The sequence below is a fragment of the Pan paniscus genome, chromosome 11 (assembly GCF_029289425.2).
Source record: "Pan paniscus chromosome 11, NHGRI_mPanPan1-v2.0_pri, whole genome shotgun sequence".
NCBI lineage: Eukaryota > Metazoa > Chordata > Mammalia > Primates > Hominidae > Pan > Pan paniscus.
The window spans coordinates 107,670,874-107,690,139 of NC_073260.2; the positions used below are offsets into that span (position 1 = coordinate 107,670,874).

The 19,266-nt window shown below is 44.4% G+C and overlaps 1 protein-coding gene across 13 annotated transcripts in view; it reads left to right on the forward strand.

Moving 5' to 3' along the window:
* The first annotated feature begins 11,383 nt into the window (after positions 1 to 11,383).
* The window catches only part of BNC2 (basonuclin zinc finger protein 2), a 461,841-nt gene continuing 453,958 nt past the window's right edge, over positions 11,384 to 19,266 (forward strand). For all 13 annotated transcript variants that reach the window (XM_063594470.1, XM_063594471.1, XM_063594472.1 and 10 more), the window contains exon 1: positions 11,384 to 12,727. In XM_063594470.1, the coding sequence (XP_063450540.1) occupies positions 12,725 to 12,727 (3 nt within the window). In that variant the 5' untranslated portion in view covers positions 11,384 to 12,724. The remainder of the gene's footprint in view (positions 12,728 to 19,266) is intronic.

A 19,266-nucleotide genomic window follows, 5' to 3' on the forward strand; every position in this document is an offset into this window, starting at 1 on the left:
AATGAGCCAGGTGTGGTGGCGCACCTGTGGTCCCAGATACTCAGCAGGCTGACGTGGGAGGATGGCTTGAGCCTGGGAGGTCGAGGCTGCAGTGAGCCATGATTGCAACACTGCACTCCAATCTGGGTGACAGAGCAAGACGGTCTCAAAGAAAAAAAAAAAAAAAAAAAAAAGACTGGGCACAGTGGCTCAGGCCTGTAATCCCAGCACTTTGAGAGGCCAAGGTGGATGGATCACCTGAGGTCGGGAGTTCAAGACCAGCCTGACCAACATGGCAAAAACCCATCTCAACTAAAAATATAAAAATAGCCGGGTGTGGTGGCACATGCCTGTAATCCCAGCTATTCCGGAGGCTGAGGCAGGGGAATCACTCAAACCTGGGAGGTGGCAGTTGTAATGAGTCGAGATGGCACAATTGCACTCCAGCCTGGGCAACAAGAGTGAAACTCCATCTAAAAAAAAAAAAGATTGGCCAGAAGTATATAGTGCCTAAACGAGATATGTATTTCCTGGTAGTGAGAGGGGAAGACAGCTGAGCATTTGTGTCAGGTGAGGACTTGCAGAACTTCTGTGCCTAGCTAAAGGATTATAAATGTACCAATCAGTGCTCTGTGTCTAGCTAAAGGATTATGAATGCACCAATCAGCACTCTGTAAAAATGGGCCAATCAGCATTCTGTAAAGTGGACCAATCAGCACTGTGTAAAATGGACCAATCAGTGCTCTGTAAAACGGACCAATCAGCAGGATGTGGGCGGGGCCAAATAAGGTAATAAAAGCTGGCCACCCCAACTAACAGCGCAACCCGCTCTCTTATCTTCCACACTGTGGAAGGTTTGATCTTTTGCTCTTTACGATAAATCTTGCTGCTGTTGAGTTTTTGGGTTTGTACTACCTGTATGAGCTGTAACACTGACTGCAAGGATGTGGGAATTCATTCCTGAAGTCAGTGAGTCCTGAAGTCGGCAAGACCACAAACCTGCTGGGAGGAACAAATAACTCCAGACGCGCCAACTTTAAGAGCTGTAATGCTCACTGTGAAGGTCTGTGGCTTCGCTCCTGAAGTTGGCGAGATCACGAACCCACCAGCAGGAAGAAATTCTGGACACGTGAACAAACGAAGGAACAAACTCTGGACACGCCATCTTCAAGAGCTGTAACACTTCACGTGGGTCTGAGACTTCATTCTTGAAGTCAGCTAGACCAAGAACTCACCCGCAGGAATAAATTCGGGACACAGTAAGAGAGAGGTAACTTTTGGCTATATAAAGGACAGAGAACACAGAAGATGAAAAAGATATTGTATGGGATAATCTGTTTGACACAACTGTGTTGCCGTCATACACATGTGTCAGCATAAATGGGGCTTTACCAGTGTTCCTTTCTAGTTGAGTAGTGGATACAACTACACCGCTGAAGCAATAAGCTGATACATCAGAAGAGCATGCAACTGAAAAGAAAGTGTCCTGGTCTGAATGCCCCAGTGACCAGATGTAAGTGGAGTCAAAACTTACAAGCACATGTAATGTTAGAATTTGTGATAAGGGACTTTTATTCATACAGGAATGTGTTTTTCTTAAGATATTTCATGCTTAAGTGTTAGAACGTTTGAATAAAGGATTTCATTAAACCCCTTTCTCTGTTTCTGTGCCTATCTTACTGTACCAGGGATGGTGGAGAGTGGAGAAAGCTGCACTCTGTAGTGCCTCTGCTCTCAAAGAGCTTACTTATTTTCTCATTAAGGAGGTAAATCAGATATACCTAAAACAACCACAAATGTGTAAGGGCGTGTGATTCCATGACAAATCAATATTCCAGGCTCTATGTGCTGCAAGATCTTTAGAGGGGAGAGGAAAAGAAAAAGGGAGAAAAAGAGCCACAGAAATAAAGGAGGGCCTCATGAAGGATGTGTAATCTGATGAAGTCCTTGAGAGCAAGGCGGGGTTTAAGAGCTGGGCGACACCTGGCTGGCCGCGGTGGCTCACGCCTGTAATCTCAGCACTTTGGGAAGCCGAAGTGGGCGGATCACGAGGTCAGGAGATTGAGACCATCCTAACACAGTGAAACCCCGTCTCTACTAAAAATAGCAAAAACAAAAAAAAGCCGGGTATGGTGGTGGGTGCCTGTAGTCCCAGCTACTCCCGAGGCTGAGGTGGGAGAATGGCGTGAACCCGGGAGGTGGAGCTTGCAGTGAGCTGAGATTGCGCCACTGCACTCCAGCATGGGCAACAGAGTGAAACTCCGTCTCAAAAAAAAAAAAAAAAACCAAACCTGGGGGACATCTACATGCTGTAGTCCTTAGACCAGATAGTTAAAGCTTCAGAGTCTCTTTCTCAACCACATGATAGCGATAATAATGCCTGGCTCTGCAGTTTGTTGGAATGATTCAGTAACATAAAGAAAATGATAGAGAACTTGACCCACAGTAGATACTTAGTACAATTATTCTGTAATCATAAACGATCTAAATGTAGCTGTGCCTCTTTTTCAGAGGGGCTTCAATCCATCTTTGGAAATAGGTGGTAGTTAAGTTGGCACAGACACGAATTGTTAAAGATGAAGTAGTGCATCCAGCTGGAGAGTCAAGAGAAAAATACAGAAATAATTATGCGTGTGTGCAGGGAAGGCTATCCTAGCAGAGCAGTGGATTCTTGCTGGGTTGGGGAAAAACATGGTATAAACAAGGTGAATCATTTATTCATTCCACACAAACTTACTGAACAACTATTAGGTACCAGGCACTGTACAAGGTGTGGGCGTTGAAAAAAAGTGAGCCTTGTGAAGAAGACATTACAATTTGCCTTGACATGGTGGAAAACAGGGCAAGAGCCAGACACGGTGGCTTATACCTGTAATCCCAGCACTTTGGGAGGCTGAGGCTGGTGGATCACCTGAGGTCAGGAGCTCAGGACCAGCCTCGCCAACATGGCAAAACACCATCTCTACTGGAAATACAAAAAATTAGCTGGGTACGGTGGCATGCACCTGTACTCCCAGCTACTTGGGAGGCTGAGGCAGGAGAATTGCGTGAACCCGGGAGGCGGAGCTTGCAGTGAGCTGAGATCGCACCACTGCACTCCAGCCTGGGCAACAGAGCGAGACTCTGTCTCAAAAAAAAAAAAAAAAAAAGTTACCATTGTTAAAATAAACATTTAAAACAGAAAACATAAGTTGCCCTGATAGTCTTGATCTTGGTTTCTTAATAAAGTTTCCATAGGTAGAAAATTTCTTTCATTTCCTGTTGACATTGGCCAAATTGATAAGAGGAAGTCAGATTTTTAAGATTAAGTCAGAAAGCTTGCTAAAGTTGACATTAGTGTATATATTCCTCCATATAAACTCATTTTCTCTTTTAGTGATGACAATATTTTGCTCTTATTTTTGTTTTGCTACTGAGATTGAATTGCTTTTTAAAACTCATATTTTTTCATAACATTTATATATTTTTTGTCTTTATTTACCAAGAACTGTAGTCCATTGTGAATATATTGGGTAGTATTTGAATAATGTAACATTCAGGATCTCCTAGAAAAGTTAAGAGCACTACACAAAATCGTGTGTTGAAATTGTCTATGTAAGGACTTACTTTGTTTCTAAAACATGTTATTTCTTGAAAGACAACTCATAGGATTTGTAAATAATATTTTATGCAATAAACTTATATTTACTTAATTTGCAAGAATGACTCATCAACAGCAGCAGATGGGGGCCAGGAACACACACTTATGTGGCCACAACTACAAATAAAACTAACTGATTAGATGGTAACCACTTCTGAAAATGTCACCTTAACTCCACTTTGTGTCAGCATTTCCTGCTGTTGAGTTCATGCTAACTAGTACTGTCTCTGTTGATTGTTAACTTTTAATTCTCACAGGGGAATGATAAATGATAATACTTTTCCCGTTTTACTGATTTCTTCATAGATTTTTCTCAGAATTTGGAAAAAAATATGTAAATTTTATAAGAAATGACAGAAGGGAATTCCTACATGGAAACTGTAAATAGACATGTCATTTCTCTGTAATTTAGAAAGCTTCAAGCTGCAATTAATAAAATGCAACCTCAAAATAGACTAAATGATAACGGAATTGATTATATCACATAACAAGAAGTTTCACGCCATCTGGGGTTAGTTAATTCAGTAAGTCAGTAACATCATCAAGAGCTCAGGGGCTTACCACCTTCTCACTCTATCATTCCAGGTATGTGGGGTCCCTTTTGGTCACAAGGTGGATGCAGCTGCTTTGAAGTACCACAGTCTCATATACTAACATCCAGAGCAGAAAAGGGACAATCTATTTCTTGCCATTTTGGTTTTTTTAGTTTTAATACATAATCTTTCCCTGACACCCCTCCAATGACTTCCTCATCCTTCATTGGCTAGAACTAACATGCTCATCCTTAAACCAATGACAGCAAGGGGGAAGAGGGCCACCATAATGGGTTTAGAACAATCTAGTTTAACCTGAGGTATGGAAGGGACACTAACTGTTGTGTACACCAGCCATTCTCAAACGATCTCTTTGTTTTTTTTTTGTTTTTTGTTTTTTTTGAGACGGAGTCTTGCTCTGTCGCCCAGGCTGGAGTGCAGTGGCGTCATCCCGGGTCACTGCAATCTCTGCCTCCTGGGTTCGAGGGATTTTCCCGTCTTAGCCTCCCGAATAGCTGGGATTACAGTAGGGTGCCCGCCACCACGCCCGGCTAATTTTTGTATTTTTAGTAGAGATGGGGTTTTGCCATGCTGGCCAGGCTAGTCTTGAATTCCGGACCTCAGGCAATCCACCCACCTCAGGCTCCCAAAGTGCTGGGATTACAGGCGTGAGCCACCACGCCCAGCCACGATCTCATGACCTCTTCAAAATTATTTAAGAATTCAAAGAGCTTTTTTTTTTTTGAGACAGAGTTTCGCTCTTGTTGCCCAGACTGGAGTGCAATGGCACAGTCTTGGCTCACTGCAACCTCCATCTCATGGGTTCAAGCGATTCTCCTGCCTCAGCCTCTGGAGTAGCTGGGATTACAGGCATGCAGCACCACGCCCTGCTAATTTTGTAGTTTTAGCAGAGACAGGGTTTCCCCATGTTGGTCAGGCTGGTATCGAACTCCTGATTTCAGGTGCTCTGCCAGCCTCCGCCTCCCAAAGTGCTGGGACTACATGCGTGAGCCACCATGCCGCCCAGAGCTTTTGTTGATAAACATCAGTAGCTACTGACGTTTATTTTATGAGAAAAATTTGTTATTAATTCATTTAAAATAACAATATTAAACCCATCACTTGTTACTATACTGTGGTAGACAGAATAATGACCCTTAATGATGGTTCATATCCTAATCCCTGAAACCTGTGAATATGCAGATATGATTAAATTAAGGATCTTGAGATGGGGAGATTATCCTGCATCATCTAGATAGACCCAGTGTAATCACTCATGTACTTATAATTGAAAGAGGGAGGGAGAAGGCTCAGTGTCACAGTGGTATGGCACGAGAAAGACATGTCTGGTTATTACAGGCTTTGAAGATGGAAGGGGGCCATAAGCCAAGGAATGGGGGTGACCTTTAGAATCTGTAAGAAATAAGGAAATAGATTCTCCCCTAGGGACTCCAAAAAGAAACACAGGCTCACAAACATGTTTTAGTTTAGCGAAACCTATTTCAGATTTCTGACATCTAAAATTATAATGAATTTCTGTTGTTTAATCCACTAAATCTGTGGTAATTTGTCACGGTGAGAGGTGACAGCGTGCTGACAGCCCTCGCAGCCCACGCTCCCTCTCTGTGCCTCCTAGGCCTTGGCGCCCACTCTGGCCGTGCTTGAGGAGCCCTTCGGCCCACCGCTGCACCGTGGGAGCCCCTTTCTGGTATGGCCAAAGCTGGAGCCGGCTCCCTCAGCTTGCCAGGAGGTGTGGAGGGAGAGGTGCAGGTGGGAATCCGGGGCTGCGCGTGGCGCTTGTGGGCCAGCATGAGTTCCAGGTGGGCGTGGTCTTGGCAGTCCCCGCACTCGGAGTGGCCAGCAGGCCAGCAAGCCCTGGGCAGTGAGGGGCTTAGCACCTGGGCCAGCAGCTGCTGTGCTCCTGCTCGATTTCTCTAGGGGCCTTAGCTGCCTCCCGGCCAGGCAGGGCTTGGGACTTGCAGCCTGCCATGCCTGAGCCCACCCCGCCCCTCCAATGGGCTCCTGTGCAGCCGGAGCCTCCCCGACGAGTGCCACTCCCTGCTCCATGGAGCCCAGTCCCGCAGGGTGCGGGACTGGCAGGCAGCTCCACCTGCAGCCCAGTGCGGGATCCACTGGGTGAAGCCAGCTGGGCTCCTGAGTCTGGTGGGGACTTGGAGAGTCTTTATGTCTAGGTAAGGGATTGTAAATACACCAATCAGCACTTTGTATCTAGCTCAAGGTTTGTAAACACACCAATCAGCACCTTGTGTCTACCTCAGGGTTTGTGAGTGCACCAGTCAGCACTCTGTATCTAGTTAATCTGGTGGGGACTTGGAGAACCTTTAAGTATAGCTAAGGGATTGTAAATACACCAATCAGCACTCTGTATCTACCTCAAAGTTTGTAAACACACCAATCAGCACCCTGTGTCTAGCTCAGGGTTTGTGACTGCACCAATCAGCACTCTGTATCTAGTTAATCTGGTGGGGACTTGGAGAACCTTTATGTCTAGCTTAGGGATTGTGAATGCACCAATTGGCATGCTGTATCTAGCTCAAAGTTTGTAAATGCACCAATCAGCACTCTGTGTCTAGCTCAGGGTTTGTAAATACACCAATCAACACTCTGTATCTAGCTATTCTAGTGGGGAGGTGGAGAACTTTTGTGTCTAGCTCAAGGATTGTAACTGCACCAATCAGCACCCTGTCAAAACAGACCAATCAGCTCTCTGTAAAACAGACCAATCAGCTCTCTGTAAAATGGACCAATCAGCAGGATGTGGGTGGGGCCAGATAAGAGAATAAAAGTAGGCTGCCCGAGCCAACAGGGGCAACTGTTTCGGGTCTCCTTCTATCCGGTGGAGGCTTTGTTCTTTTGTTCTTTGCAATAAATTTTGCTGCTGCTGACTATTTGGGTTCACACTGCCTTTATGAACTGTAACACTCACTGTGAAGGTGTGCAGTTTCACTCCTGAAACCAGTGAGACCACGAACCCACTGGGAGGAACGAGCAACTCCAGATGCCCTGCTTTAAGGGTTGTAACACTCACCGTGAAGGTCTGCAGCTGCACTCCTGAGCCAGCAAGACCATGAACCCACCAGAAGGAGAAGGAAGAAACGCCAAACACATCTGAACGTCAAAAGCAACAAACTCCAGACACGCCACCTTTAAGAACTGTAACACTCACCGCGAGGGTCCGCGGCTTCATTCTTGAAGTCAGGGTAAGAACCCACCAATTCCGGACACAATGGCAGCTACAGGAAATGAATATATACTCACATTTTAAAATGAAAAACAGGATCGGTGCAGTGGCCCACGCCTGTAATTCCACTTTGAGAGGCCGAGGTGGGTGGATCATTTGAGGTCAGGAGTTTGAGACTAGCCTGGCCAAAATGATGAAACCCCGTCTCTACTAAAAATACAGAAAATAGTCGGATGTGGTGGCACGCGCCTGTAGTTCCAGCTACTCGGGAGGGTGAGGCAGAAGAATTATTTGAACCTGGGAGGCAGAGGTTGCAGTGAGCCGAGATTGCGCCACTGAACTCCAGCCTGAGCGACACAGATTCCATCACACACACACACAAAAAAGCGAGTAGAGTGCACTGATTTACATTTTTGGCACATTTCTTTAACAGCTGATTAAGACAGGTGGGTTCTCATATCTGGTTCTGCATTCAGTCTGTTGTGATACCACCTGTTACAGTGTCATTGGAAAACTCCACTGTACACACAGGAGAGAATGTAAGAAAAGCAAATAACTTCCCAGTATTGTAATAAAAATAGTTTTGACTTCATGGACCTCCTAAAAGGGTCTTGGTGATCCTTAGGGGTCCCAAGACCATAGTTTGAGGATGGCTGGTGTAGGAAGTCAACAGTGTTTGCTACATTCTCCAAAAGAAAAAGCTTCCCCCGCTCCCCCCACCCCCATATTCTTACACTGAACTTGTTTGCCCCTAAGGTCTTCGGATCAATGCAGTGTAATCCTCTTGACATTTCTTCATTACTTCAAGTAATACTTAAAAGAGTTTATTTTGTGCCTGGCATTGTTTTATGGGCTGAGGCTATGTAAGTGAACAAAGTCCTCACTTAACGGTGTCATGCATAGGTTCTTGGAAACTGTGACTTTAAGCAAAACGACAATAAGCAAAACCCATTTTACCATAGGCTGCTATAAACAAGAGTCCTGCAGGATATTTCTGGTCATAAAACATCACCAAACTTCTAAATAAACACCCCAAAATACTTCTAATATTGAAACATTGAAATAAATGTGAGCTATACATACACTTAAGAAAGATTAATACAAACAATTAGGATAATTAAATTTTTTTTTTTTTTTCAAGACGGAGTCTGCCTTTGTTGCCCAGGGCTGGAGTGTAGTGGTGCGATCTCGGCTCACTGCAACCTCCACCTCCAGGGTTCAAGCAATTCTGCCTCAGCCTTCCAGTAGCTGGGATTGCAGGCGCACACCACCATGCCCGGCTAATTTTTTTGTATTTTTAGTAGAGACGGGGTTTCACCATGTTGGCTAGGCTGGTCTCAAACTCTTGACCTCAAGTGATCTGCCTGCCTTGGCCTCCCAAAGTGCTGGGATTACAGGTGTGAGCCACCATGCCCAGCTAGATAATTAAAATATTTACCCAGCTATTCCAGTTCTGAGGTGCAGGTGGCTGGAGCCGATCTAGACAGCTCAGGGTGCAAGGCAGGAACCAACCCTGGACAGGCCATCAGTCCCTGCAGGGCACACTCACACACACACTCACAATCACTCACACTGGGACCATGTGGATACTCCAATGAACCCAAGGGGCATATCTTTGGGATGTGGGAGGAAACTGGAGTATCCAGAGAAGACCCATGCAGACAATGGGGAGAATGTGCAAATGCCACACATACAGTGGCCCTGGCTGGAATCAGTTTTTTTTTTTTTTTTTTCTCAGCCTTGTAACAAAAGGACGTAGAATGAAACGACATTGAATGAAACGATGTTATTCAAGGACCTGCAGCACAGTTGTTTCCCTTATGGAGCTTCCATTTTAGTTGAAGAAAAATAATAAATATATAAACTAAGAAGACAATTTCAGATATCGATAAGGGATACAAAAGGGATACAACAATAAGTAATAACAGGAAGTATGAGGGGTGTTTTGAGTGGTGGGCCAAGAGCTATTTAAACTAGAGTCTGCAGAATTGCTATTAGAGCTGAGATATAAATGATAAGAACGAATCATTGGAAAACTTGGGAGAACACTCCAGGTAGAACAGCAGGGACAAAGAGCAGGAAGGAGCTTTGCAAGTTAGAGGAACAGAAAGGAAGCCAATGTGACTTGAGTGTAGTCCACCATGGTAATGAACAAATGGAATAAAACAGTCAAAAAAGTCAGGCAGGTTTAGATAATTCAGGTCTTGCAGGATACAAAAAGGACTTAAGATTTTATTCCAATTGCCATACAGACCGCTAGACGAAATGAGACTATGGAATCCTCTTAAATGCTAGGCTTTGCTTCCTTCTGTAAATTCTTCCACCTTCTCCAAGCGCTGCTCTTCAGCCTAACACATGCCCCATTTTTATCATGATGACTCTCCAGAAAGGCATGAGATCCCAAATAGACGCATCTTGCCTCACATAAATTGTTTGTTATGCTAACGTCAAAAACAGACAGATGTGGAACCAATCAGGGGAATGTAAATTACAGGTTGCTTGATGTGGAGTAACTTCTGCATGTTGGTCAGTGTAGGTGCGCAGCCAAAAATGCACTGTGTGAGTACAATTGTTTGGCAATTGCTGATCTGTCACTTGTCCAAAGTGGTAAGTGTGTGAATGGATTTGTATAGGTAATGACTCTGAAATTAGCAACTAGCTTTTCTCATCTCTCCATGATGCAAGAAAAACATACTGGAACTTGGCTCATTTCTGGAAAATTCTTGTGATGATCCTCAATTTTTCAAAATGCACATTTGGTCATCATTATCCCTTGTGTAATCAGTTTCTGCAAACTACAGGATGATGTTAGTTATGTTTAGAGAATAAGGGAACATGCTCTACACCTTAAATCATTTAAAGATGAGCCTTCTTAGATAACACACATTTAAATATATATTATATATATATATATATATGGTCGTTGGGAGATCTAGTCTATACTTTGATTTATGCTGTAGTGAGAGAAGTAATCTTGTCTTTCATTGGAAACCTGCAGATGCAACCTGTCCCCAGAACTCTAAGGTATTTACGATAAATAATATGCGAGAAGCGTTTACCACACATTTTTCCACAACAAAATGATGCACAGAATCCACGAATGCAGAAATCTTTGAAAGGGCCAGGAAACAGTCAGGAATTTGGACCCAATCAGTATACGGAACTGCAAGTGCGTGTTAAAAAGCTGGATCCACGTGAATAATAAGCCTAATCCCATTTTCTTTCTTTCTTTTTTTTTTGCAGATGGAGTCTCCCTCTGTCGCCCAGGCTGGAGTGCAATGGCACGATCTCGGCTCACTGCAACCTCCACCTCCCGGGTTCAAGCAATTCTCCTGCCTCAGCCTCCTTAGTAGCTGGGATTACAGGCGCCCGCCACCATAGTTGGCTAATTTTTGTATTTTTAGTAGAGATGGGGGTTTCACCATGTTGGTCAGGCCGGTCTCGAACTCCTGACCTCAGGCGATCCGCCCGCCTAGGCCTCCCAAAGTTGGATTATAGGCGTGAGCCACCGCGCCCGGCCACCTAATCACATTTTCAAGACAGCTGTGGCTACTTGGGACTCTCATCAGCGGCTCCCGAAAAATTTTAAAAAATCAGTTACTGTGAAAATTTATATTAAACTAAGGCCAGACTCTGCAAAGAAAATAAAACTATGTAATTCCAAGGCTACATATTTTCAAAGGAATTTAATTCTGTCCTCTGAATGCAATTAAGTAGTCTCTCTCTCTCTCCATTTGAGGAAGAGAGAAGGGAAGAAGGGATGATTCTCACTTTTCACTAGGAACCGGTAACCATACCTGCTGTTCTGCCAAGTCTTCGCCGATTCTCTGATTTCTTAGTGCTCAGGGAGTATGCTTGAAACCTATGCCTTCCTCCCATGTTAGATAACCAGAAAGTTTGCTGTAGTTATGATAAATCTGCATAACGCGGAGATGTTTTTGGCACAAAGTGTACGTTAGTTAGATGATGATGATTAAGCTCCCCCCACCCCCGCCCCATTCTTGCGGTCGGGGAGTGTGTTTTGCCTGCATTTAAGAAATATCCTTCAGCTGCAGGCGTGTGCGCGCTTCGGCTGTAGTCGGCGTTTCTGAGTCTCCAGGGCAGGGTGACTTGGGTCGGCTGAGTGTCACCCACAGATGTGACTGTTCTTTCCCCCGCAGGCGCGACAGCCTCCTTCCTCTCCAGCCCGAGGCCCGCGGCCCAGACCACGGGAAGGGGAAGGAAGCCCTCGCCGCAAGCCGGCGTCTGGGCCGGCACAAAACGCGCCGCCACCAGAAAAACTTTTTTCCCCCAGCTGCGCGCAACTTTTGGCCTTTTCTCCCAGCACGTTCGCGTCCCGGGTTTCTGTCCGCTGGGTTTTCCTCCGCCTCACTCGCCTCCCCAGCGGCGCGCGGAGGAGCTGGGCTGAGAGGGGCGCGGGGAGCCGGGTCGGCCGCGGCTGGGACGCTGGGGCAGGGGCAGGGGAGGAGGGGGCGTGCGGGGCTGGGGAGGAGGAACTGGTCAAAGGGGACAGAGACGCCCGAGTGCCCGAAAAGGAAAGAGCTGCCGCGGTTTGCTGCAGTCGGAATAAAGTTCGCGCCCTTTCCTCGGCGTTTCGCAGCCTCCTCTCCTTGCTCCGCTCCCCACCCCCGCCCCGCAATTTTGTGTGTGTGTGTGTGTGTGTGTGACAGCTGGGCGCTAGCGGCCACCTCTACCTCCACGCCCGCAGCTCCCGGGGGGGGGGCGCCAGGGTTGTTTTTCCATCCCCACAAAGTTGTTTTTTCCATCCCCCGAAAGAGAGAGCAAGAAAAACCCAAACAACAAACAAAAAGCCCCCAAAGAAGTCACGGGGCGGGGGGGAGGGAGAGACATACATACTCCTTCCCCAAGCCCCTGGACCTCTGAGGACAAACAACACAACGACCGACTTTTATTTTGCAAAAGGGAAGCAACATTGTAGTCACGACAATTCTGCAGAGAGAGGAAAAACTTGTGGGGCTTGCACGGCCGCCGAGGTCACCTCGCCCGCCGGTCCCCCGCCTCCCGCGAGCAGGGCAGCCCCCTCCCGGGACAAGCCGTTCCCTTTTTTTTTTTTTTTGTCCCGAGGAGGAGCCGGGGAACCGTGCCGGCTGGGACTCGGGGCGCGAGCGCGACCCCGGCGCGAGTGTAAATCAGTCACCTGAGCGCAGAGGGGCCGCGGCGAGGGCGCGCGCGGGCGGGCGGGGAGGCGGAGGCGGCGGCGGCGAGAGCGGCGGCCCGGAGGAACTCGGAGGGGGAGGGAGAGAAAGGCCGAGACGGAGGGAGCCAGCGGCGGCCGAGGGGCTGGTCCAGGCGCGGCCGCTAAGAGGAGACCAAGAGGCGGGGGCTGCACTTGACAACCAGCATGCCGAGATGGTAAGAAGTTTCCACCCTCCTTCCCTTTTTATTCTAGACTTCCTCAGAAATGACCCCCGCGCCCGAGCGCCACCGGGGCCGCCCGGGGGCCGTGTCCGCCCTCCGGCCCGCGGCGCGAGGGGCAAGGGGCGCTGAGGAGGGCGGGCCGGGGACCAGAACCCCGGTCCGACCTGATCCCCGCTGCGCTCCCAGTGGCCTCCCCTAAACTTGGCCCCAAGTTTCCGAGGCGAGCTCTAGGTGGGAGGGTGCACGTGTGAGGGGGCTCCTCAAGGTCGGCCCCGCTCGCGGCTTCCGCGCGAAGGTGAGCGGCTGGCTAGGGGAGGCTCCAGGGCGTTGGGGACGGGCTGGGGGGACGAGGTGGAGGGGAGTGGGGGATGAATGGAGCGCTGGCAGGAGCTCGGGGAAGAGAGGAAGGCGGCTGGGACCTACGGGAACTTTTACAACTTGCCGGCGAGTGAGGGACCGGCGGCTGGGCGTGGGTGCCGGGTGCGCTGGGGCGCAGCCGCCCGGGCCCGGCACGTTGACTCTTCCCCTCCCACGTCTTCACATTCGGAATCTTCCCGTGGTAAATGGAGATGGGAGGAAATGCTCCCGCAGGCTTTACGGAGAAGGTGCAGAACGCAGGGCAGGAAAATCAACCTCGCAGAGACGGCTCTTTTCGAAGTGCAATTCTATAGGAGCCGATTTGTTTTACTTGCACGTTGACTGGAGGGTGGGATTTGGGGCCTGGGGAGGGAGCAGAATAAAAAATTATATATGCTGAAAAACCTTAGGTGAAATCTCCTGTGAAGTGAGTTTAAGGTTGAAAAAAAGTTCCAAGTGCAAGTGGTGGAGGAGATGGGCTGGCTTTGCCAAGCGAGACTCCAGCACAGCCCCTCTACGAGAAGCGACTTCTTTGCAGCGAGGAAGCGTGCAATTAGTTCGCCTGGTGATGAGCCGCTCTGTCCGCTTTCGGGGAAGTGATTTGTTAGAAATGGGGCTTGACCACTCCCTTCTTTTTAGTTTGCTTCCTCCCAGCGTCGCTATTGTTACCCCCACTTGGGGATCTGACATGGTGTGTTCCGTATATAGAGGGAACATATAAGAATACAGGTGAGATAGCGGGTTGGCATTTTTTCCTCTTCCCTGCTCCCTAATGTGACATCTCTTGTTTCAGTGATCAAAGTCACAACTGGAGTGTAGGAGATGGGACTGTCAAATGCAGGGGCGCGTACACACACACACACACAAAAGCAACAGCCCAGGACTGTGGTTACAGTAACGCTGACAGAAATTAAAGTGGTTTTGAAAGCAGCGTGCGATTTATGATGGTTCCCATTTACCCTAGAGTCAAGCTGTTGTAAAACTGACGTACAGAAGACATCATAAAATAATCCTGTGTACCCAGGATTAAAGTGGCAGAAAGTGGCCTGTTTTATTATTTTTTTATATACTTCGTGGACACTTGCAATTGTTGAAAGCCGTGTTTAAGTGAGACATCACAACAATATTAAATATATCTGTTTAGAGCTTGAGAGTTTTTCTTCTAACGGGCGTTTTACACAAGAACACTGTAAAAGCCGGTGGCGGGTATTATTTTTCTTCCCTTTACCTTAGCCTATGTTAACTATTTGTCTACACATGTATTCCTATATCCTAATGACTTTGAACCGTGGCTAAGCCTGTCTGCCTTCCACTGCTTTGTATTCTGCAATTTCACATGTTACTGTCCACACGCATACATGCTTTAAATGGGAGGAATTTATTTCTGGCACTGTTACTTAGTGTGTCTGATCTGAAGATGTACCCTAGTAGTGAGACCTTGTACGAGTTAACAGAACATTTACTTTTTGGACACACACACAAACACACACACACACACACACACAGACACACACACAATCCCTTGTGAGCCTTTAGAGAGTATCTGTGTTTTATATTTGTAGCCGTTTCATGTAAACTGTTCAGTCTTAATGAAGTTCTTAGTTCCCGAAGTATGCTGTATTAAAAGTCCAGATTGCTAATCACTTTACCAAAGTACAGGAGTATCTTTACCTGAGGGAAGTAATAATGAGCTTGAACCTGAACTTTGTTTTGAGTATCTTTTGAGAAAGGTCTGAAACTTTTTTTCCTCTTGAGAATATTAAGTTGGGTGGTGTTTGCATGTAAGACTTTGCATAAGAATAAACTGTGCATTATATTTTACAATATTAGGAAAATGTTAATAGCAGTACATTCCTAATACCTGATTTTTTCTTCTATTTGAGATGTAAGATATCTGTCAGATAGGGATATGTGATTACAAAAAGAAGCAGACAAAAGCAGAGCTGACTATTGCTATATTAAAATGTAAGTGTTACAGTTTGAATTTTCAAGTGAGAGTTCTTGAGTTCAGTGCTTTACATAACATTTTGTCCTAATCTTGCTTGCTGTCAGGGATGTTTCATGGTTGTGCAATTGCTGCAGTCAAGAATGCCAATTTGCATTCCAGGAGTGTCATTTGATTACTTTTATCTGCACAGCTCCAAGACCGGCCCAGACCTCTCGTTTCATCTTGCCATGTCACGAGTCAATGCTGTGTCGTCTTTTCAAAAATCTGCCTGATTTAGACAAGAAAGAAAAGTACTTTCATGTTGCAGCCGCAGTCCCCTGCTAACTTGTCAGCAGCAGGATATGATTCACTTGGGCCCAGAAGAATGGAACAGAGAGGCGGGTTAGGCGGTTCAATAAAGCCCACGGACAGGTAGTGTGTGACATCCCCAGAGAGCCGCAGTTAATGAAGAACAGGTCTGCTTAGTTCTCCACACGCTGACCTGGTGCTGTCCCCACAGTTTTCTCATTTGATCTTTCCCAGCAGATTGATCTTTTCTTGTATTTTTTTGCCTTCCAAGTTAGTCCTTGTGGGACTGAAATTAGCAGAGCAACTTAGGTTGGATAATACAGCTGTTCAGAAAAGAAGAAATTGGACACTGGCTCAAAAAGGGGTGGCGGTGGGGGGGGGTAGAGGGAGCTATTCTTTTTATTGTTGTTCCTGGGAATATTTCTTATATTAAGGGAGTCCAAAATAGATGATGACTTGAAGTTATTGGTTTCCTTTACTTTTAATTTTAGAGTTAAGGGTTCAGCACGATTTTAAATATTCCTTAAGTATTTGAAAGATGGCCTTAGTGAATATGAGGAGTTCAGTTTAGTACTGTTCACATTCACTTGTTTGAGATGATTTGCTTGACAATGTGGCTTTTATGGTTATTGTAAGATGGCATACTTCAACTATATTTTTTATAGTCTTCTAAACAACCTACGATCCCCAAATATCCAATACTAAATTGCAGGTAAGATTAAACAATAAAAAAGTCATTATACTAGTATTGTGTATAAATACTATGGTACATGAAAATGTTTTCTATACTATTAACATCTTTGTTTTATATAAACCCCACAGATACAGTTCGTGAAGTGTTTTTTTCCTGAATTTTTGAGATTCTGCATTTAAATGTAGATTTTTAAAACTGAGACCAGACCACAAGTTTGAATTTCTGTGGATGTTCATACATGTTGTTGTTTTTTGACATTAAAATTAATTTTAGACAGGATGGGTAAATTTATGTCGTATGGTTTAATCGGATTAAAGTTTCACTATAGAATTCTGTACATAAAGCTTAGGTTGGAAGCAGTTTATAGATTCTTAACTTGATAAATATATAAGGAGCAACGCTTTCTGATTTACTCAGCAGATGGTCTCATTTACCATCTACATCCTTACAAGAAACAGAGTGGAAAACATTTCTTGTGGAAGGGGAGGTAGCCTCCTCAAATCTTTCCTGTTGGATGGGAATTATATAGTGTCATTGGTTAGTAAACTCCCCTCTGAAGAGCTAGAGGGAGCCTCATGATTTTATTAGATATACTTAAGGTTTAAAAAACATTCTGGCCATCAGAACGTTGCACAAAAAGAGTAGGTAATGAATACTGGCTCAGTGTTTAGGCTGGGAGGTGCTATTATGGTTTTTTTTTTTTTTTTTTTAAAGTGACAGAAGCAAAAGAACTTTCTACAAGAACAGTCAAGGCGTCAGCTAAGCTTTCTAGGCTTTTGCCTTTCAGGTGATTTGAAGATCAGGCAAAATGCAACCAGATACTATATTTTAAATGTTTTGGTTTGACTAACTACTGTTTGTAGCTTTTGTCAACTGAGGGAGTTACTCTCGTTTTAGGAGGCCAGTCTTCAGAGTTCTATTAAAAGTGGCTTCCTACGAAATCACCGAGAAGTGGGTTAACTTCTTTTAGTTTATGAAGGACAACCCCTTTTCTGTAAATGATGGTTTTGGAGTAGTTCTACATACAACTTCTGTATTCCAGAGAGAAATTTTCTTTAAAATAAATGCTTCCTGTTATAAGCATAAATGTTAAACTATTTATAAACCTGACTTATTATGGATCAAAAAATAAGTTAAAGAAATAGGATTTAAATGATATTACATTCAATAATTGTCATTTAATTTCATATTTACCACTTTCCATTAACATTTGTGATACAGTTATGTTAAAGAGTCATTGATCATAATTGCACTTTAATATTTATATACTAGTTTTTAGGAGCATTAGTTTAGACAAACATATTTATCATTTAAGTAAATAATATAATCCAGTGAGATAAACTACCCAGATTTGTCCTTCTTAAAATCTTTTGCACAGTAGCTCTCATTATGTTGCTAGCCAATAAAAGTCTTTATTTGTTGCTTATTAGAACCCTCAGTACACTCAAGAGTTCAGCTATAATTTAATTTGGCTGTTCAAAGAGCCTCCCTTGTTTTGAAATATATTCTCAGTATGCTTTTACCATTTGTTACGAACCCATATTCTAACTCAATGCGTAAGAACCTATATTCTAACTCAATATGCGTAAGAATGATATTACAGATATATCATTCTTTAAGTTTTTGCTATCGTCATAACTTTTTTCCTTTAAAAATATCCGTACATAACAACATCAGTTTTGTTCTTTTTGCTCTATTTTCTCTTTGACATTCTAGAGTATTTTTTTCATGGTGATTTAAATTGTTTTGCTGTTATAATTTTAAATAAACTTCCTAAGGAATACAACCTTCCCTTGAGGTATAGTGAGAAGGGCACCAAAAAATAATAGGTTCGATAATTAAGAATTCTAGCTGAGGCCATTTCACAATTGCAATCACTTGCAATTACAAAAAGTTTGCCTGGTACTTCACAAATTGCTAGTAACTGCTGTGAAGTTTTTCAATGAGTAGAAGGTGGCTTTGAGAGTTTTGGTTGTATTTGTAACAAATTACGTTCACTAAAGGCTAGAACTTGACTACAAAACTCTAATAAGATGAGTATCAGAAATTCTTCCATAAGGAAGGCAGAATGTGAAACTCATAAATGACTCACTGTGTATGTATCTTACCAGTGGGAATAGCATCAAGCCAGCCTTCTAGATACAGTATTTAATAGTTGTCAAAATGTACAGTATTGTCTTGGAACTTGTGGTTCATGAGTTCATAGTCCCTGCTTTTTTGTGTTTATTACAAAGATGTAACAATCTACACAAAACATTTTTCTCTTATAATGACCTTACATTTGCCAAAGTGCCCCATGCTGAAATTCCTTTTCAGTGTCTTTTTTTTTTTTTTTTTTTAGTCCAAAGCCAGACGTGTACCCAGACACAAAAGCCTCTGTGTATAGCAAGCTGTTTTAAATATTGTGACTCGACGATGTGCTGTCCTTTCTCTGCTTGAGCCAAGGATCTCTGCTCAGTGTCTGTGGATTACCAAGCTCCTTCTTTATTGTACCTCTTGTCAACTATTCCTATTCATTTAACCTTTCATTAGTGTCTGTGCAGCTTCACTGTCTGGAAAGGCAAGGAAAAACCGAAAGGCCCCACTGTCACAGTTATTAGATTTCTCGGTTACATCCCAGCAACCGTAAAGAAGTAAGCGTCGAGACTATTGTCGTGCATGCTGCTGTCCTGGGGTGCAGCTCTTCTGTGCATGTCAAGGACATGTGCCACATGTTGATATGCATCCCAGGGATAAATGCACAACATGGGGGATAGGCCGACGCTGGCAGTAATGAGCTTTGTAGGAGTTATTGCAAAGACCAACAGTTTGTGAAGGAATTTTGCTTAACAGGCCAAGGAGATAGACAGAGTTGAGGGTTGCCAAGATTTGCCTGTGCGGGGCTTGTCAGTCACATTGTTTTCATCCAAACTTCATTTGAGGGGAAAATTGAATACATTTGACAGCAATGAAAAGTCTTACTTTCTTTTTTCAAATCTTTCAGAGGACAAAAGCAGTATTTCTGGTGACTAACATATTTTTAGTACTGACTAAATCATATATATGAATGGATCTATTAGCAGTTTATCTTTTTCCATATCTAGAGAATAATTAAAAGATATTTCATAGATGTCATATATATGTTTTAAAATCTATGTAAAAATAATGTAGCCTATTAATTTTCCTTTGCTCTTTTCCCCCTTTGATTTTCCTCTAGCATAGCCTGGTTCTTTAGAAATACATTTGCTTAATTGGCTAGATGCAGAG